The sequence below is a fragment of the Chamaea fasciata genome, unplaced genomic scaffold (assembly GCF_029207755.1).
Source record: "Chamaea fasciata isolate MVZ Bird 193981 ecotype frontalis unplaced genomic scaffold, bChaFas1.0.hap1 SCAF_3, whole genome shotgun sequence".
NCBI lineage: Eukaryota > Metazoa > Chordata > Aves > Passeriformes > Sylviidae > Chamaea > Chamaea fasciata.
In genome coordinates this window covers 36,360,716-36,383,269 of record NW_027094088.1, presented here as the reverse complement: position 1 = coordinate 36,383,269, position 22,554 = coordinate 36,360,716, and the positions used below count along the sequence as shown (strand labels likewise).

General features: G+C 35.9%; 1 protein-coding gene across 1 annotated transcript in view; it reads right to left on the bottom strand.

Annotated features, from left to right (window-relative positions):
* Nucleotides 1–22,554, bottom strand: part of TTC27 (tetratricopeptide repeat domain 27) — a 114,725-nt gene that overhangs the window by 41,741 nt on the left and 50,430 nt on the right. Inside the window, 1 exon segment of the mRNA XM_066178598.1 lies at nucleotides 13,155–13,268. Within this exon segment, the coding sequence (XP_066034695.1) occupies nucleotides 13,155–13,268 (114 nt within the window).

The following is a 22,554-nucleotide window of genomic DNA, read 5'->3' as shown; positions in this document are numbered from 1 at the left end:
CTTTTTCCAGTACTAGAAACAGTGAATTTATCATGGGTTTTCTTCACTCACAAAGCACTCTTTTGCTGTTATCTGTTTTTCAACTATATTCACTCATTTGAAAACTTCAAGAACTTCTTCACTTATTTGGTGAACAGGACAGGAGTATAAAGGGAAAAGACAGACAAGTCTCTTTTGTCCTGAATCCAGCCAAAATGGCTCAGAGAACATCTTGGGACACCCACTGTTTCCCCTTCTGACAAGGGAAAAAGAAAAGAAAGAAGTTTTTTGTAAGAATAGCTGCCCTATACAATGAAACCTTGACTGATACCCAGTAGTTTCTGTTGAAAAATTACTTGGCAGGAAATAAACATTCTTCCAGTAGCTGAGCCTGACCCAGCAACCATACAGTGAATGATGGTAAGTACATTAGAAATATGACACACGGGCAAAACGTTTAAACTTTAGCTATCCCAAAAGAAAGCAGTCACATGTAAAGAAATCTGTTTTCAATATATATATTTTCTTGAAAGACATCCAATCTAGTTCCTCACATGTTCCTGGAAAGCTCTCTATACATGAGGGAAAAACAAACAAACCCCCTATCATTCGCTGTTAGTGATTGATCTATTCACCAAAGAGGAAAAATAAACATCTTCAGTAACAACTGGTTTGAAATCAGTTCAATTTCTAGCGAAAATGAAAACACTCTAAATGCATTAAATGTTCCATGCCTGGCTGCATGACATATTCAAACAGAAGTGTATCGAGCTCCCCTGAAGACTCAGTTCTTTATTAAAGAAGGAGGAACCCACAAAAACACAGGTTTTTTCCACAACTATATAGCCCATTTGGCATACAACCAATCAAAAAAAACAGACCAAATGAAAAATTTTCAGTCAACTGGACAAAGTTTTATGGTCTGTGCTGGTCAGACACACCAAACTGGTTGATGGACAGAGACAAGACAACAAAGAATCTTCTGTTACTTCACAGAAGAACAACCGGACTTCCCATATTAAAAACCTTGCCCAACAAAAACATGGTCTATAGAACCAAAGGGACAGCCAGGATAACATGTACATCATTTACTCTTAACAGTCTTCAATTGCTTAATGAGGACCATCAGCTGCAAGTTCTAATGGTACAATTCTTGCAGTGGAGGCAATTTTCTTGCAGATCTGCAGGAAGGGGTAGCATGCTGCTGCCAAAAGAACAGATACACTTTGCTTTCAGCTAACCCTGTTTTACTTGAGATACTCTAACCTGAGCCAGAAGGAGAGTACTGATGGATAAATTAACTCTTCCACCAGCAGCTGCCATCACCTACTTCCTGCTATCATTTTTTTCCAGGCGAGAAAAGAACATGAGCCCAGGAGCCTGCTGGGCTTCTGGCCATTCATTCAACCCTCAGCCTGCACCCTTAATGGAGAGCCACAGGGAAGAAGGTATACTTCAGACCAGAGAAAAGGGCAAGGTGGAGCTTGGGAGCTCCTGGAATAGTTAAAAGATTGCACTACAATTTGGCATTTTTGACCTTGTAAGTATCTGAACCTGAAACATTATTAATGACCTCAGTTTGCACGCATTTCACACAGGGGAAAACAGAAAGAAAGCAGAAGTGTTCTGTGGTAGAGTCATTTACTACATGTTTCTATTTCTAGGCAACTTTAATGTTTTCACAGATCTGTATCTGGAAAAATGGGCAGGTATAGCACGGCAATGTGCATAACATCTACAAACAATAATATTTATGCCATTTAAAAATCTAGTCCTGGCATGGAAGGTCATATTGCTTACAAAAACACCTCCACATTTGTCAAAATGCCTAAGTCTTATCACAAAATCACAGTGCTATCATTTACAATATTCAGTCAGAAAGCAATACTGTGAAAAAACTGGGTAACTGCAAAAGTAAATGGAAATATTGAAAAGAATCATTATCATATCATACTCAGAGGGAGACTGGATACCAGACTGGGCCCCCCGAGAGTAGTGGTCTCAGCACCAAGCCTGGCGGAGTTCAAGAAGCATTTGGACAATGCTCTCAGGCACATGGTGTAACTCTTGGGGATGCTGCTGTGCAGGGCCAGGAGCGGGACTTGATGATCCTTGTGGGTCCCTTCCAACTCAGCCTGTTCCGTGATTTTGTGATTATAAAACTCACCACACACCAGTCCCAGTGATTATGTGAATCAGTGGTCCTTAAATCAGTTTGGAAAGTTCACAATATAATTCTTCAAAATATATTCTTCAATTCATAACTAAAACTGTATGAGGAACTAAATGAGATAAATAAGGCCATCAAAATTAGTTCTCTGGTTAGAAGCCACATCTAGCACACACTATTGCAAAGTTTTTCTCCAGTATAATGGTTTTGAATCAATTGATTCCTTACACACTACATTCTCCAAATTTTCTATCTCCAACCACTTAGAAACCACAACAGTCACCATATTAAAATCAGGGTTTTTAACAACCCAACCCTCCTTGTAACCTACTGGAAAGTGAAGCCCTCGGCATGATGGAATTTCTTTCAATAGAAACATCTCTCAGAGAAAGCAGTGCTCACTCTTCAGTACTTCATCACAGTTACAAACTAATTTAAATGCACCGACATTTTTATTTCACATAAAATTAGTTCTTATTTTTGTAAATGGTACAATCATTTAATCTAAAACCAGAGAAATAACATTTCCCCTTGTTAACTAAACAATAGTCCATTCTTTTCTATTTTATTTTTTCCTCAAGCATTATTTTCCATCCCTATTTCTGTACTTACCTCACAGGGATTTGTCACCAGTTTAATGGCCTTTTTTACAAATCCCTTCATCCCACTTTCTGTGAATTCATATTCTCTAGGTCAAAGATTACAAATCTCTACAGCTTATACTTCAAGCTTTTGCTGAAGAAAACTGATCTGCTGAATCTTACTCTTAACAGTGTACAAGAAACAAATTTTCCAAAGAATTCTTCTTGATTATCCTTGGTGTTGACCTGCATAGCAAAAGTAAAATATTTCCAATGTACTGTGCTGAAACTCTACACCTATTTGGCTCTACAAACACTTTCTTGCTCCTAAACACCTGAGAATAATTCTTTTCAGCTTTTTATCAGATTTCCCACTGAAAATCTCCTTTGGCAATAAATGCATTGGCTTCCCTTAAAATCACAGCTTGTATGCTGACCTGAGGAAGTAAAATATTTTTTTTGTATCAGGAGAAAAGAAGAGCCCTACTGACAGACCATTCAGTCTTTCTTTACCAAATGAATATATATGGGCAAGACCAAGAACCAGTAGTTATTGGGACTTACTAAGTTGGCTTTGATTTATTACCTATTCCAACTTCTGCAAATATTAGAGAACCAGTATTTCCATACTCATTCACTTTTGGTACTTTTAAAACTAAAAGCAGTCTTCAGTCTCATTTCCTGCAATGGGTAAAGCAGTACTAAAATACCTTCTAATGAAAGAATTTTTCAGAACAATGCTGGATCACTTTCAAAATATTAAAAAACACACAAACACAATCAATTCTATCAATAACATTTGTCTCACTGTTATTGTGTTATTTCCCAGCAATTGTTTTTGTACATCTTCATTTCATTTCAGTACGGAAGAAGGCACTATCTACTACATGCATGACTCTGAATTAAAGACTGGATTCATTCTGTTTTTCAGTACAGTTCACCATGGTCCTGGAACTCCTGGAACTGTAATAACCAATGCACTTAGTGCCTTTGCATTGTATTGACAAACTCATGCATTTGGAAGGCTTTGCACGGCAAGATTCCGCAGAGAAAACAGAGAGGACAAAGAGAACTGCTTTTATTTATTGAACCGATTTAACTTCTTCCCTGTAATAAGCTGATTACCATTACTGAATTGTAACTGCAAAACTATCATAATAAGGGCATTTTATACCTTCGCTGCATATATTTTTGTTGTTTTGGAAAATTATCAAAAACTGAAAAGAATGCGAAATTCACTCTATCTTAATTTGGTTTTAAAAAGCCATTTGATGCAATAGCTTCCATCTTTTCAATGACTACTACCCTAATCAAACAAAACAATCATACAGATTTGTGTCAATGAAGTTGAAGAATGACTCAGCCAGAGAGAACTATTACAAATGTATGCATTTTGAATTAATAAACTTCAATACTATTTTAGTCAGCAAATAATTTTGCTGGGGTTTTGTTTGTTTCATTTAACTGGGTTTTGTTGGTTTGGTTTTTTTTTAATTTGCATCTTCTTTTCCTTTAAAAGATGCATTTTCATCAGCAATGAGAATCAGACTGTCCTTCAATGATACATAGCTTTATTTATATATATATATATATATATATATATATATATATATATATTAATCCAGAAGGATTCAATGTAAACATATTTAAGAGAACCCTATCTTTAGCACAGAATTCCTGTTTGTTTTCTATAAAATTAAATTTATATTTAATTTCTCATGTCCTAAATTAAGAAGTTAACTTGCCCCTATTTTAAGACTTTTTTAGATGGAAGTGTGATTAGCAAATAAAGCAAATGTACATTATGATCCAAATTAAACAAAATTACAGGCCTTATTACAAAAAGACAACTATCAAAATGAGTTTTGCATTTACAGTTTTCTCTTTTCTTACAGATATCTTAGAAATACACAGGTTCTGATTACACATTAATATTAATATATATTAGGGTTTTAGTCCTAATTTCATAGGGCAAACACAAAAACTATGCCTCTTTGTCCTATCAGCTCCCAAGGAGTTTCTCAATTCTGAATAAATAAGGTCTTAAGCTATGAAAGAAAACACACCTTTGCTCCTGCCTGGTAGCTCCTGAAGGCTGGTTTGCCCTTTCAACACAATCTCAATTCCAGATACTTTGTTAGTGATTTTTACCAGATCATACATACTACAGCCCTTTAACCACAGCATCAAAACATGCCCTGCTGGTATATTTGTTGAGATTACTAATTATAAGTGTAATTTAAAACATTTAGTAATGAAATATATAAACATTAATTGAAAGATCAGTGTTTCTTACCCTAGTTGTAACCATGTTATTATTTGGACTTTAAACTTTGTTGCTCTACAGGTAGTGCCTGTATCATCAATAGAGATATTGAATGTATAAAGATACTAACATTTTTAAGCATTCAACATTTTAAATTACCTATTTTAAACAAGTATTCTACATGTCTTAGTCTGTAAGAAAAAAAATCGTTTATCACTTCTTGCTAATCTTTCCAAAAGTGAGCATTCAGAAAAATTACACTTGTTTAAATGTCTATCTCTAGTAGACCTTATATCTAAGAGATTTTTCAGTCTAATTCTTTGGTACACGAGTTAAAGCTGTTAAATTTTTCTATTTTATATAGTGGAAGACTGGAAAGCTACTGCCTATACAACATTTCCCAATCATTTTTCTTTATGATATTCTGGTAATTCATTCTTTCCCAACCATTACTACCTTGTCTCCAGGCAAACAAATTCATTCTTCACTTCTGCTTGTTCCTGAAGTATCCCCTACATGTTTAAGCAATCCCAACATCTGAAGTTATTCATATCACAATTACTTTGAATTTAAAAATTATTAAGGAAGAGACTACCTCTTGGACATAATGTACCCATTTCACCTATACATACAATCACTTTAATGGCGGGAAAGAGAGAAGGACAAAAATTAGTAAAGCATCTACACAGGACAACTTCAGGCACTGGACGACCAATAGTACTTAGTGTTTGCCTAACTCAAGGTGAACTTCTAAGATGCAAGATGATGTTGATAGTTTAAAGGAAGTATGCTAGGGCAGGAGTTGATTAGCATGCTGGAACTGTGCATATTGGTATTTTTTCTAAAGCGAGTCATATAGCAGATTATTAATGTGCATGTTTTGGTTCATCATATCAGGTCCTGCCAATGTGCAGTTCACTTTGAAAACAATACTAGCCAACTAAGAAACAATATTCACTTTGGTTGTTCACAGTCATTTTACTAAAAAAAGCTTCAATTTCTTTATAATAGGGCTCTTGCAGTGGGTGGGGAAGAAAAGCACATAAGAGGAAATGAGTCGAACAATCCCAAATGAAATACAAAGCATTTTATATCAAATTTAGCACAAAAGAGGCCAAGGTCACAGGTAGAAGATAACTGGATTTATGACCATCTGACGTAAGATTTCCTTTTTGTTTCACACACAGAGCCAAGCAGCGTACCAGGCAATTTAGAGCATCCTGATGCAACTGCCCTTTGAAATGTTTTGCTGTAGTCAAATACTACCACCTAAGGAAGCGTGGCAAAACACGAGGTCTCCAACAGCACAGCAGCATAACTGACTTTAAAAATGATGAGCTTACTGTTATTTCTGGACAAATATTGAACCCAAAGTTACTGAGTGCCGATGCCTGGAAATGGGTTTCAATGTTAAAATCTGTTAATGACTTAAGCCTCCACCTCCAGCACAAAATCTTCAGGAATAGACTGGGTGTATTTTATCTTCTTTATGCCATTTACATTTATTTTTTACATATTATACTCTAAATGAAATATAATTTTATAGTTATTGCATTATCTTTATCAAGCAAGTGTACCTTCTTGAATGTTTTTGTTTCCAAGGAAAAAGCTGTTCCGCCTGTCAGCTATGTTACTTTTATGACTCATCAAAAGATGTAAGCAGAATTTCCTCTGAAGTCAGTAGAAGAAGCTAGATTTACAAGTTTACTTGATGAAGGGTGGATTTAAAACCAGACCACTTTTTGTGCGGCCACCGGTGAACAGCAGGTATGAAACACTTTGCACAGGGTGCAAAACCCACAGAGGAATTGCATATGATTCAGAATAGTATGCCCGTGGTAAGTTCCAAGCTGTTGTGGTTACACTGCTTTTAGAGTTCCCAAATCAGTTTGATCTGAGGGAGGACACAACAGCAGTCAATGCTGAAAAATAGAACCAAAGACCTCTTGCATAAGCTCTGCTTTCTGTTTTCCACTGAAGGGGAAAGTAAGGACAAGAATGGAGAAAGAAAAGAACAACTATCACCGTCAAATTCAAGTTGAATTACAATATAGGGGAAGCAGACAACTGCCTTGAAATAAGGCAGAGTCTGGTTAGTAGTACCTGGCATATGTGCTGGACAGTGTGACTGTCTACCAGCACAGGGCTATTTCAAAACAGGATTTGTTAGTTCACCTTGAGATACCTATCTCCAGATCTGTAATGATACTTACGACATAAAACTTCAAAGATTCATCTACTCAAATTTAGCAACAGCTGTATGCCTTCATCTATTCAATTTAGCAATAGACGGGAATAGTGTCCCCCCCACGCCATCTGGTCTGTGGAACTAATTGTTTTAATTGTTTAGTTTGTTGAAGTGGAGCTTTTAATGTTTATGCCTTCCAGAGCAAAGCTGAGGCAGAATGATGAGAATGTTGTGTCCTATTACTTGTATTTTTCTTTGCAACTTCCTGTCATCACTTCATCTATAAAAGAAGCGTAGCATTACTGCTCAATATGGCTTAAGGATTCTCCTATCACCACCTTTCAAAATGTCACAACACTGAGTGAGGAGAGTCTGAAGCGAGAAATGTCTTCAGAACCATGGCTCAACAGAAAACATTTGAAAAAAAATGGAGGCTTCGTATTTTTGGCGTCATTTAGAAAGTGCATTGATGCTGGAAGTGGAACAGCTCAGGTGTTGAACGTAATTGCCAAGAATAGTTGAGAAAATATTAAGAAACTTTTGCGCAGAAAGAAAGGTTGCATTCTTTCCCCCATACCAGCGAATAGCACTGATCCAAAGTGGCAAAACCAAGAGTGCAGTAGAAAACTTCTAGGCAGAAAACATAACCTGGAAAATTAAACTACTCAATATTCTCTTTTTTTGCTAGTGATACAAAACCTCTTCAGTTATTCCTGAATAACTCTTGGCAGAATGGATCTCTGATTCCCCCTCCTCCCTGTCCCTTCCATAATTACATAGTAGAAGAAAAACAGAAGGAGTCAGGCACCACCACATTAATTATTTTGCATTGTTCTAATGAGTTTGGTGTATCCCCAGACTCTGTTGTGTCATGTAACATCTTCTGTCAAATATGTCATCTGTTTAAGCAAAATGAAATACGTTCTGGAAATGTGTGCCTTGAGACTGAAATCATAACTATCACCAAGAGGTCACTCTCTTTTGAGATTGCTTTCTGAGGTAGTAAGGTTTATTTCTAGTGTTCTGGAGACCTTGTGATCTTGTATAGAATTCAGTAAGGAATGGTTTTATAAGACACCTGGCTTTTCTCATCTTTTTAAATACTTTTTGGAACATGTGTTCTAATAATAAATACAATTCATAATGGTCAAGAACTACTGGGATATCACTGCAGGATCCCCACAAGATAGAAGAGGGCTGTCATCCACTTATTACCCCCCTGAAGGAAGTGATTCATTTCTCCCACAGTTTTCCAGTACGTCTCAGATCCCAGTAACTTTCCACTACAATTTTCAACTTCATGTGAAACAAATCTATTCAAATTAATTTTTCTCCACTCTCCTCCCTTCCCCCATTCCACCCACAACTAAAAGCAAATACTAAAATCTTATTTAATGTAGCCCCAGAGTTCAACAGGAGGTTAAACAACAGAAACGGGAACTCCTAGTACAGGGATCTAATAGTTTTGTTGAACAGACAGGTGCTGTCATTCCCTTGGTTATGCTACATGTCTCTTTCTATTACTCTAACTGAGGTTTGAGAGGCCTGATCAGAAAGATATATATGACTTGAGAAGCAAAAGAACAGGGAAAAATCTGTTTGCTTCAAACCTCTCTAGATGAGCCTTTTGGGAGGAATACTGGTCTCTTCTCCTTTTTGAACTCTTCCCTTAAATGTTGAATTTGTCCAATGTAGAACAACCACCAAATAAAGAAAAGCAGAGCAAGCAATTTGGCAAGGAAGTGACCATTTCATTTGATAATAAAAAGGGTATATTCCTACAATAAATGACATAACTTTCTTGCATAACCATTTAAAGCCCATCAATGTGAAATTAACAAAATCAGCAAAGCTGTGATCAAGCTCATAAAGCTCAAGACACCAGTTCTGTTAGACCTCTATCAGCCTTTCCTTTTTACAGATGCACATAATTTTTTTTTCAGATTTGAAAGAACTGAACACTAACTAGCATGTTTCCTGAGTAAGAACAATTTAAACAAAAAAAAATCCCTCTTTTATATACACAGAAAAACATTAGTGGCTGGAGAAAATGACACTCTGAAGTATTATTTAAGTGCAAATTAAAGGGCAGTTGACAGAATTCCCAACCACATACATCTGTGTATGACTAAGGAAATAAAACAAGATCTCATGTGACCTTTCAATCTTAGGCATAATGATTAGCCTATAATATTGCTAGTCTGCTCCCAGCTCTCCTGAAGTCCTATTAAAACACCCTTTTCAAGACACATTTCTCTGCCCCCACAGGCAAATTCCTTTACTGCCAAGAAAAGCAAGCAGGAGGGAACCGTATGAAATACTGCGTATGTTGTATGACGTGCTAGGAAAGCCAAGCCATCAGCTTGCAGGCATGCTGTCACCAGGTGTAATGAGCAGCAGAAAACACAGTCTGAAAAGGGGCCCATAACAAGCTGCTAAAAGCTGCAAATGGAGAGCTGGCCAGTGCAGCCACCCAGGTTTGGATAGGTTACACCCGGGATACCCCAGGTAGGATAAAGCTGAGCAGGCTGCTGGAGTAGCAGCTTCACCACTTTCACTGCTGGCATAAAAGAGCAGTAAACGATGGTCCTGTTTCTACCCCACCATCCTTTGTGCACGGGATGGCATTTGAATTCATTTTGCTTCATTCTTAAAAATACTTTCAAATCCACTGAAATGGAACAGTAAACTTATTTAATGTATCAAGAAACTACAGTAGGATGATACTCTATGTGTTTTGAACTGGTTTGGTTGTGGGTGGTTTCTGTTTCAGGTCATCCCTCACTTTTCTCATTTTTTCATAGCTCCTAGACCACTCAAAATTCCTTTTTTTCTCTCTCCCATCCTGTTACTTGAGCTCTGACTGCACTTTCAGTAGTAATCTGTGGCTTAACAACTAAGTCCAACCCATATTCCACTATTAATAGTTTCTGAATTACTTTCTTGCAATAAAAGGTAGGTGAAGATTGCCAAACTGATACAGCAATAGCAGGTTTCTGGTTTTATCAAAAACCTACCCCCATTTGTTCCTGTTTTCTCCCTCCCACTTTTCTTTCACCTTAGTACTTCTCATCCACTGGACCTTCACCCAAATGGAGGAAAACCTATCACACAACCCGAAAAAAATCATACCGCATCCAGAGAGACATTTTAGCTGGCAGTACCTCGATCCACATTTCTCTGTATGTTACACTGGTCATGACTAAATATTCTAGTGGAATGTAAAATAACTGGTTTAGCTTATAAGCGTTGTTTCCTTTTCTTAGAAAAATGGTTGAAAAAAATACTGGCTTTAGAAATCTTTAACCTTAGTTTTGCAGATCCAAACCCCATTTAAGCAAAAACTGGACCGAAACAACACACTGCATCCAGAAAAAGTTAAGGAAAGAAGTATCACCTGCCCACTTGCAGTTAGCTACTAGCTAAAGTACACTTCAGAGTACCCAGAATGATAATTTTAAAAATCACTCCAAAGACTGCATTATCTGCAGTTCAGATTTTAAAAATAATCAGAAAAAGGTTTTGAAAATGATCATTCCAATTCCTCTCGAAGTTTTCCAATTAGAAAAAAAAAATTACTTTAAAAAATTTATGAAAACTGTTTGGCACAAAGTAGGGATATATTTAATATTTGGAGTCTGGCAGTAAATTTTAACCAATACGCACACCTTCATTGTAAAAAGAGCTGCAAATATTTTCAAGTAATTAAAATAATGTAATCAGACATAGCCAGTCCTACAAAAAATGGTAGTTGAAAAACGCTTTCTTTGACAAACCAGCAACGTAACCAGGTTGGCTTCAGTGCTGAAAAGCAGCATATGCCTACTCAGCAATATTCACTTAAAAAGATGTTTATCAGCTGCAGACCCAGCACAGGAACAGGTGAGGGCAGAAATGGGGAAAGGAAGAAAAATTAGAGTAGAATAAGACAGGAGAGTCCCAGCATCCCTAGGCTAGAGCCTATAATGGCTCATGCACTTTTCAGGCAACCCTAAAGGAATGGAGATTTAGTTTACCATGTCTTATTCAAGCTGTTTCACGAGAATTTTTGTAATTCCTTTAAAAGATTGATATTGCAAACAATCACATTTACACCTCCTCCCTTAATCTACCATAACTAATCTTTCTACAGCACTCTGGACTAGTAAAAAATGAAATTGTAAAACAAGAACACATTAAATCCATTTGTATGAAAATTCTGTGGTTTTGAGATCCATTTTCTACTGATAAATAGCTGCAGAATTCACTCATTCTTTGGCATCTTAAAGAAAATTATACATCAGCATCTTCATGAAGATGATACAGCAAACATTACTTCTGCTATGTATGAAAATAACATCGTTCATGGTATCTTTTCAGATTCCTTAGCATTGTTAGAAACACTGATATTAAAAAAATTCTGATCTGATGGAACTCAGGAATGAAAGCCTTAAATGGAAAGTTATTCAAGCTATTTGATTAATTTAGCACGTATAAATCATTAAACAACTTTTAACTATTTTTGGAAACTGAGCTTGTTACCATCAGATCAACACAAATACGCAATTACATCCAAATGACTAGAAAGCTTAATGAAAGAAAACATAAACACACTAAGATTAAAGGGAATATTTAAAACCACAGATACTGTGTCTACTGTGGGGTCATCTCCCAAAATGTCACAGCACATGCTAATCAAATGCTTTGCATTACTGCAGTTGCAGCACAAGAAGTCAGATAAATGGATTTGCTAAGAGAGCCCCTTCATAAAGACTTCTGTCATGAGACTGTCAAACTGTCTAATATAACAATTTCCAGTACTCAGGTTTAATCGAGCTAGACAAAAAATGTTGGAGGCACTCCAACTGTTTTATGGCTTAGGGCATCAAGGATTCTGAGATCACTTCCCAAGTGCTGTCAGACTCTACATCTCCCAGATTTGGAATCCTGGCTTCCCTGACAGTCTCTTAATGACCACAGGAAATTCCACTAGAGCAACTCCATGTCTTCATCAGTAAAAGAAAAACGCAGCAGCACATCTAAAATGCCCTCCTTCAAAGACTCATGCATCAGAATGATTTTAAATGAAACATCAGCTTTTTAGGATTTAAATACATAGCACCATAATGATAATTTTTTTACATTCCTGGCTGTTTTAGCCAGCAGGAGTGTTGCCTGATGGACATACACTAATGACTGTGGTTCATGTGTGACAACAAGACTTAGCTGAACAAGATGGCAAAGGGCTAATGAAACTGTTACATCAAGGTAGAAAAGAATCTAAAAGAATCTTGATACAGCCTATAGATCTTGCTTTTGCAAAATTTATTTTTAAAAGAAATCCTACTAGATGAACATTTCAGTATTTTAACAATTCTTTTTTGTATTTGAAAAAACAATCTTCTCTTTGTTTGGACTGAGATTATTTAAATAATCACTGCCTCAAACTTGCAATAAAAATACTAATAGCCAACTATCACATCAAAATGGTAAATTGAAATTGCTGCCTTATTCACTAATGTGTTTTCTTATTATCAGAATAACAGTGACTGTTTACAAGTTCCAGTGTTTTATAGAGATGATTTACTTGAGAAAAAAAAAAATTGAAAAATTTGATAGCAGTAGCAGCTTGACATTCAGGAACATCTACGTATACTCCTCAGATCGTAAGTCAGAAACCACAGGTACAAAAATAGATTTTAATTTCAATCCTCTGAAACTTGTCATGTTTTTGAAAGTGATGACTCATTACTTGTACATATAAGCTTATCTCAGGACTAGCAGACACAGAAGGATTTGTGGTTTATGCATCTAATTTAGAGACATAATTAGAAAATTATCTTGTACAGTTTGCAGGGAGGAACTGCAGAACCTCCTAACTCCTGCCTGTTTGTATTTGATTTTATATATATATATATATATATGTATATATAAAAAAATCTATATATACACACACATGTATGTAATAATAAGGCAGCTCAGAAGTCTTACCTGAGTCTGCTTCATTGCCCGTTCCATTCTGCGAGTGCTTCCTTTCTCCAGTTTGGTCCGAATGAGTAGGGCTGATGTCTGAAGGGCCCAGAACTTTGGCTGGGAGAGCAAACACTGCAGAGAAAAAGAACATTTTGCCATTACTTCACTTTTAAAGACACTGAAGACAGTAAAAGTTTTTAACAGTGGTCTCAAACATGAATGCTGTTTCCAATTCTCAAAGTCAAGTATGTGGTTGGAGGACTTATTTGATGAACTGAAGGCTGTGCAACTTACCTTAATCTATTTTCAACACAAAAAGTGGCCTTCAAAACAACCCTCTCCTCAGCTATGCAGTGCTATGTTTACATGTACACAAAGAGCGCACAGACCAAACTGCACAAATGAAAATGGCTACTCAGACTCAAAGGAAAACAAAGAATTTGATCCTGGGCTGACTGGCTCAGCCTTCCCCACACCTGCATACAAGGTAGCTGTAGACAGCTGCAGGGATCCTACCTGTCAAGGCTGAATAAATTCAGCTCTCTCTTGGCCTCTTCTCACATGCAAAGTGCCCTCATGCCCATGTTAACAGCACTTCCACATGAAAAATGCTGAATTTGGTAAGAATCTGAAGAATATTAATTAATCTAGAACTTGCCATGATTTGAGAATAACAGGAAGAACTTTTGACTTCAGTAGATGTATAGGGAATATGGAATAATCTATGTAAGCAGCTTTACTAAAATAATTTTAAGTTATCACTTGGAACACACTACACTCATGCCAGGAACTTAGTGCCAGTCTCCAACCACTGATTTTGAGGAAAGTCCAATAGAAGACATGCAGCCAATACAATTTTGGTATCTCTTAATAATTTACAGACTGCCTGGATTCCTTCCAGTATGGTTTTAGACAGAATATACCATTTCTGAAAAGTGAGACAGCAGGAAAACTTCCTTGCTAATTTTACTGACACTGCAAATACAATCCATCTTCTCTGAGAAAATATATTTGTCTATAGATATTTGTAGACTGGAGAAAAAGCCCCAGTGGTTTTATTCTTTCCTCTCAAAGATCTCCCAAAGCATTCAAAAGCATAATTTGCTCATGGTTTGTGTTTAATGCCTGACAAATTTCTGTCATGTTGTAATCTGGTTTTGTTTTCCCTAGTGATTTCAAGGGAAAGGAAGCAGAAATAATCTAAAAAAAAATTCCTCTAAACAAAACTACAATAGGAAGAGAGGCAACAGCAAATGAAAACATAAAAGAAGGCAGTGTGAAGGCAAACACTTCAACGAATCCTACCCTTTGTGCCCAAGAATCTCTGCACCGACTCTTTCATGACTTCTACTCAGTATTAGATTAAGAGGCACCCAAAGGCTTCTATACTGTCCTCTACATTCTGAGGACCTGGAATTAATTAAGGAAACACAATCATAACGTTCTCTATTCTATAGACTTTCAAGTGCCCTTTTACAAACTATAATCAGTTAACTGATGTATGGCCTAGTTCTGAGATCTCACCTCTCTCTTGTTTCATCAAACTTCAGCCAAATTCCCATTTTAGTTTAGTCTTAAGGCAAACACAAGCAAGGCATTCCTAGTACAGGACATTGGTATCTGAGTTTAGTTTTAAGCAGCCATACCAGGTGGTTGCTAAATCAAACACCTTAAGGAACTGCTAGGGCAAACACTCAAACATTTCCTTCACCTTAAAAGCTTATTTTGTGGGAGAGGTCACCCTTTTCCCCATTTTCTCCACTATTAATATTCTGTCGTATGATTTAATTTTTTACTTCAAGGGATTCTTTTCTGTGCTACCTGGTGGTTGATACTAGTATTAATTTTGCAAAAGAACAATGACAATTGAAAGCCTCGGCTGATAATGCTCCTAAAGGTATCTTCATGTCTGATTACTGCCCTTGTCCAGCAGTAGATTCCTTGCTCTCTCACTGGTTCACCTTAGCAAGTGGCCCATGGAGGGCAGAGCATGAAGCTTCTGTGTCCACAGCATCTGGTTCTGCAGGAAAACCAGCAGCCCAGGAAAGGCTCTCCTCCTCCCACACCACCACTTAAGCAGTGATTTAAGCAAGCATGCTGCATGAGCTGTGTGTAAAGTTAAATAGAGAGGGAGAAAATCTGAAGAGAAACAGGATGGAAGACAAGCAGAGATAATTATGTTTCACTCCTCTGACAAGTCATATTTTGAATAACGATCCTGCTTTTTAAAGGTATTCATGAAATAAAATGAAAGGTATACCTGCTGTACAAATACAGAAGAAAAATTTAAATTTTCCAATGGTTTTATTGATACAAAATAACATTGCAACTGCACAAGACAACAAGAAGCAGACCTAGTTTTTCTTTAGGAAGCTCTTGTAATTTTATACTTGTACAGAGCTCATACTGCTGTGCCAGAATTCAAATGCTCACCTTTTCATTGCCTAATTATAATGTTTAAAGCACCACAAAAACCCCAAAATAATAATGCATAAAGGGCACAAATGTTTATACTTAAAGGCTCTAAAGAATAGTTTCAGAACATCTAACCATAACTACTACGCAAGCTTTAATCTTATACCCAAAATGTCCAAATATTCCAGATAATAAGATCTTTCTCACAAGATTCAAAGCTTTATATTTTCACCTGAAGCTAAATCTAGACTCTGTTAATAGGACTATAGGTTAAAATAAAACATCTGGGGAAAAAAAACCCACAACAAAACAACAAAAAACAAAAACAACAACTTAATCAAGACCATGCAAGTTTTGTCATACTTGAAAGTTCATTATCCTGCACCAAGGGCAGCTAAGAAATAATTCTGAAGCAAACCACTATTGAGAATCTTCACAAGTCATCTTTGTTCTTATTTTAGGGAAAGAACAATAAAATAAAGAAAGAGAAACAGAGGAAGATTAGACAGGGTGAGAAGAAATGAAAGGAAATAAAGTTATGCAACACTTTCTGCACAGAATAGGGTATTTTCACATGGGAAAACTCATTTCTCAAATTCTTCCACACATTTTTTTCCTACAAACAATATCATCCTCTCCCATCATATCAGAATGTAAAAAAGGAGATGACCAAAGGATAACACAAACCAGAATATTTAATTCAATGTATCTTCCTTATATGACATTCAAATGAAATAATGATGTTACAAGTCTTAATACCAAAGTAGTCCATTATTGTACAACACGTATAGTATCCCCATAACTAAGTAAAAACAAAGGCAAGTTTTGTTCTTGGAACAAAACTTTTCCAGGCAACCTGTTCTAGATTGCTCGAGGAAGTTATTGATGCCCTATCCCTGGAAGTGTTCAGGGCCAGGCTGGATGGGGCTCTGAGCAACCTGGTCTAGTGGAAGGTGTCCCTGCCCATGGCAGGGGAGTTGGAACAGTATGGCCTTTAAGGTCCTTATGAACCCAAACCATGCTATAATTCCATGTAATACCTGAATTGTGAGATACACAGATTAGTATTAACACCTAGACCAAACTCAGCCACAGTCAGACCCAAAAATTATGTACCATTAATGAACAATTCAGACTCAGTATTCAGAATTTAACCTAGGTGTGAAGCACTCCCTGATCACTCTTATAACTTTCTTTCAGAGAAACCGAGAAAGAACTGCATCAGTCGCTCACGAATTACAGAAGGCAAAGATTGGTCAAAGCAACTCTTCTGCCTTCGCCCATCTACTATTTTAAAAAGTTGGAGTTCCTATAAGAATTCTTCCTGACATCAAAGTCAGGAAGAGTTTACTTGGGCAAATAAGACATGCTAGAAAATCTGGTACAGGTAAAGGTGATTCTTGTTACTGCAGCTCTAATTAATTTTAATGTTTTCTAATTTTTCTTTATGATAAATCTATGCAGTACAGCTATTCTTTCACTCCTGAAGCTTGCTCACTGATAAACTATCTGCAGCCTAGCAAAGTAGTGTGATTGCTATGATGGAGTTACCATCTGAAAATGGACTTGCAAACTGAGCAATTTTAATTGCAAACAGTGGTGGAATTCCTAAGAATTTGCACATCAGTCCATCAGCGAACCAAAAATATTCTGTTTATTGGCCAAATTGCCAGGATGTGGCAAAATTATCTAACAGAAGTCACAGGCATGAGGCACCCTGAGGAGTGCTCTGCTCCTCTGTCATGCCTCCAAAGACACAACCCTTAGCTCAGATTCGGCTCAGGTTATTTACTAACATATTTTAAGTTACAAACAAACAAGCACAAAACACTGGGGAGAATTTAGAGAAAAAAAAAGAAAAATATTCCTTTTTAGTTTCCTTACATTATCCATTTCAATTAACATACTTCAGAAGCTTTGTTGTTTACTTTTCCAAAATCCACACATTAAGATTTTAAAATTACTTATGTGGATTACTTCACATCTACTTATCAACAGTCTTGTTTCATATAACCATGTATATCTTTATTTGATGATTTTCAGTAATTCATTCAGATAATTAGCATGAAACCCTTAAACACATCCCCAGGGCAAAATGGCAACCTTTTAACTTGTTCTGTGCTTTTCTGTAAAACAAGACACTACCACGGCTTTTTTCCCACATTCTATATCCTGCACAATAGTCAGGTGAGTACATTAAAAAAACTCACCAGTATGACTGAGCCATGAACAGGCAAAATGTGCATTGGACTTGTATACGTATCTGTTAATCTCTGGTGAATGACTTTATTACTGAAAGTCAACTTAAGAGTGTTTGTTTTTATGTACACAGCAAAGAATTCGCAAAATCTTCTATGGAATTCGTGACTAAGAGGAAAAAAATCAGTATGATATTAGGGAGAATGTGATTTGCCTTCCACATGTTATTCTCATCCAAATAATCTGACATGTAAGTTTCTGTATAACTAATGCAAGTTTTTCTTCTAAAAAGTCATGTTTAAATGGCATTTATTCAATTTGAAGGTTTTTAGAAATTTCTCCTAGCACTAAACTGGTGACCAAAAAGCAAAATGAAATAAAATCAAAAATAATCACTTTAGAGAAAAACCTGAAAGATGCCACATTATTGTGGAAAAACTTCCTTAGATTATGCCATACATCTATATTTTTTCAACAGAATACTATTTCATAAAAGATACTCCTTGCATTTCTGGAAAAAGTATGTACAGAAAACTCTGCCCTGGAAAGTAGCTAAATTAACTTCATGAAACCATTTTTAATTGCCTGAGAAAGATTAAGGCAACCCAAGGTCCAGAGGGATGCAAAAAGAATAGAAGTTTTGAGAAAAGTCCTTAAAATATTAACTCCTTTACTAACCAAGCTTAAACACAGATGGTCTGCAGTAGTACTGGCAGCATCTGGTTGAAATAGGATTTGTAACTTTAAACAATAATTCTGTTAGAACCCTATAAGTTAAAATAAAGTACATTTGTGACTAAGTGGTTTCCAATAGCAGTGTGCTTTTTATGTTTTAGTGAAAAGCACAAGTATCAAGAGGGTAAGAAAAATACTAAATTTCTACTTACAATTAAGCAGCAGAACCATGGCTTGGCAACAGAACAAGCCAGTCAGTATGACCACTTTTAGGTTTTCTGCTTAGTGTGGGAACATGTAAAAATTTCTTGTTGGCTCTAACAGATCAAGTCTGTTCAAATCAAGTATACATACCTATTCTGCAGTACATGCCCATCCCAAATATTTTAAAATAAACAGGATCAAAAGAAGATTTGATTATATGGCATCACTAGCAAATGTATGACACTGAGGTTTCACAGAGATTAAATTCCTCCTTGCCGTGTTTTTATTCTTATCACAACACTCAACGGTTTACCAATCCTTCAGTGACCACAAATTAAGAGGAAACTATAATAACTATATAGTTACACACATACACAAAGCCTCAAATCAATAAACAACTAAAACGCATTACTGTTTTCTAAACAGACATATTTAACTGGACAAGAAGTAGAATTTCATGTTTAAGCTGATTTAATTTATGTGTCAAAGGACTGCTCTTAAGCACAAAACGCTGTTGGGCTGGTGAATATAAATATTTTAATGCAAAAAATTGCTTAGCAACCAGCTAAAGGAATTATTTTATCTCCTTGTATCTATATTTAAATTTTTATTTTGCAACATCACGTTACATACACTCTCCATATGCCAAAACGAAATTTACAATAAATCTAAAAATGCATTCAGAATTGCAGCACATTGAATAATAGTTACAATAAAAAGACTTTGTCTTTGATTCATCATTATCTTTTGTCCAATGCTATCCCCAAGACTTTTCCTTTTTATTTTCTACTGTTATTATAAACAATGTGTAATGATATTTAATTACTGTATGTAAATCTCTATATGTATTTTTATGTAACTGCATTGAAATGGAACCCTTAAACTGAAACGTGTATCTGTAAGAACCCATCTGATTCATCCCAAAGAATTAAAGCTATCATTTCAGAAAGGTTGGGGTTTTTTTACACTAATAGGGAAGCTCCTCCAGTGTCTTCATAAATCATCATTTTATTGAAATTGAATAATCTGAAGTTCAGACAGAAACAGCTCCATTTTTCTATACTTAAATAAACTGAGTATATTTTATATATATATATATATATATATATATGAGAAATACTTTTCATTTCTTTGAGGGTATCATCTTAATGCATGACAACTTCACTACAGGTTCAAAATTCAAACAAAACTTGAAAGCCAATAAAGATTTCCACTTGGACAGTAAATTAGAAGAGGTAGCAACAAAACACAACACATCAAATTCAAGCCTAATGACTCTACTGCTTCCACAGGAGAACTTCTCTACTCATGGAATCCACAGTACAATCCCCAATTTATATAAAACATCATGAGTATGTGATAGTTCTAAACAAACAACAGTGGTTAACTTGGGAACATACAAATAGGATGATGAAGCAAATTATTTCAAACCATCCTCTTTTTTCAGCTTCTCTCATCCACAATCACTGGCACTGCAGACAACATTCCCAAATAATATTTTTGGAATCTGCACCACTACACAGGATGGCAATTTGAGCACCTATAAACTCCTCACCTTTCTCAGTATTTTGACATGAAGTATTTGATTGCATGTGTCAGTAGTTAGATACGACATACTAATGTGAAAGTAACCACCCAAATTTGAGGCATCTGTTAATTTTTTTGACAGCAAACCTTCAGATAAATAATTTCTAGAAACATTAGGATTGCTTTAGGTGTGAGCAATCAGGCTGTATATTCTCCAGTCACATTTAATTAGCTATGAACACCTTCATATTTCCTAAGGCCCAACAAGAAAAAATTCACATTAGGATTTAACTCCAGATGATTCTTGTTTCCAATTGACAAATTCTAACCCTATTTGGCATAATTATGTCCTTGGAGAGCAACACAAACAAGATACAGGACACAAACAAGGGCAATAATACTTTTACACCTTGGGAATGCAAGGCTTCCATAAATACTATGACAGTGGATATGTTTAGTGGCTAGCAGGAAGGAAGAAAAGAAAAGATATTCCAATTTATGCAGAAAATCGTTCCTGCTATGGACCAGCCAACAGACTTTGCACATTGGTTTTTGGTTGCTTTTTTTTCTATTAAAAAGAAATCTAAACAGAAGGAATACTTGCACCAGTGTGTATTGTGGTCTACCACATCATTCCTCCTCAAGGTACAAAGAACTGCTCAAGGGATCAAACAAACAAGTATGGTATGTTCAACAAATATCAAAACCTGTGCAGTATGTGCCTTTACACATCTCTTTAATTTCCCACGTGCACTAAACACGGAAATCTGTCCCATACCTACAGTCTTTCTAACAGAGTTCTGGACCAGAAAAAAAATCAAAATACTATCAACTAATCCTACAAATTAGAAATGTATATACATCAACACATAAGCAACCGTCTTTAAAATTTCTGCCTGTTTCTCTAAAATGGACTGCAATTTTAGGTAACAGCCAAAAGCATCTTTTTCCATATGGCTTTGACAACTAGAACTTAAAAACCAACAATATGCAAAGTCCTTGGAGGTAGAGATTACTAACTGATTTAACAGTCTTAGGGTAAAAGCTAGCAAGACAAGGATAATTTACATTTTCTTCTTCACAAACATGACAACTTGCATTATACACTTCTAATTAATTATATTTCAGGCACTATTCCAAGTCCTATGTTAGTGTTTCTTTTTAGTGTTGCATGAAGAAAATGTGTTATTACTTGGTTAGGTCTTAAATACTTTCTTGCCTAACAGCATCTAATGTAAATTCTACATGGCACCTTTAGAGCATTATGCCAAGACCTTTGCACTGTAATAACAAAACAAAAAATAAAGCAACGTTTGAGCCTGTGTGAAGTGCATTAGCAGAAGTTCTGTATTTTTGTTTATTAGGTTTTGGTGTTTCAGTGAGTTGTTACATCATGACAGCCTGCTACAGAATCAATCATGTGATCACCTGGGGTTTTTTTAAGGCCTCTTGAAATTACCATGATTTAAAAAATTGTCTGTCTGTCAGTAAAGTAAATGAGAGAGACAGGCAGAAATCCTGAAAGTATTAAAGAGGAGGACAGAGGAGAAGATTTACTTTCCTGCACTGACTGAGAGATCAGCATTTGCACAGTGCCATTCTCCAGTACTGCTTTAATATTCCATATATTTCAGTAAGTTTAGACCCCACATTCAGTATATTTTTTCCCAAAATCTAAAGCTATTCACTCAACTGTGTGACAAGAGTTTATTTTGGTCTATAAAACTAATCCTGGGACTGTTGAACTAAAATAGCTTTTCACCACAACAGGTGTTAGCTGATCATTAGCAGAGCTGGGCTTAAAGCTCTTAACCACAGCCATTAGAAATACCTCTTGGTGTTAAAAAGTCAAGAGCAAGGCCAAAACACCATCAGTGATCTGCATCAAGGGACTAGTTTAATTAGAATGGCATTTTTAAAATTCGCTTTGTCTAGTCTTGTCTGGTAGCCTCTGTGCTTAAATTATAACATTACATCATGGTAAATACAGAGTACCTTTTGTTGACTTTGACTACTGAAACAAGAAGACACTACCTGATTTTTTTTTTTAATTGCTATATACTTCAATGTGTTTGAATGAGATTTTTCATATACATAATTCCAGAAGCTTGGATAATTTAATGGATTTTGAGTAAAATATTAATTATGACTGCTTTAAAATGAAATGTATGTGTACACACACACACACTGGTTACTTTTTTCAGTTTTCAGTTTTCTTTTTGTCCATACACACTTTATAAAGCAAAATGTTAGAAACCTCTCCGGTAAACAGTTACTTATTTACACTGTACTAGACTGATCTAGAAATGAATGCTAGACTCAATAGAGCAGCAATTATATTGCACTTATCTAAAGGCTATTTAATGTTCTCAAGTGTCTTATTTTATCTTAGTCTGGA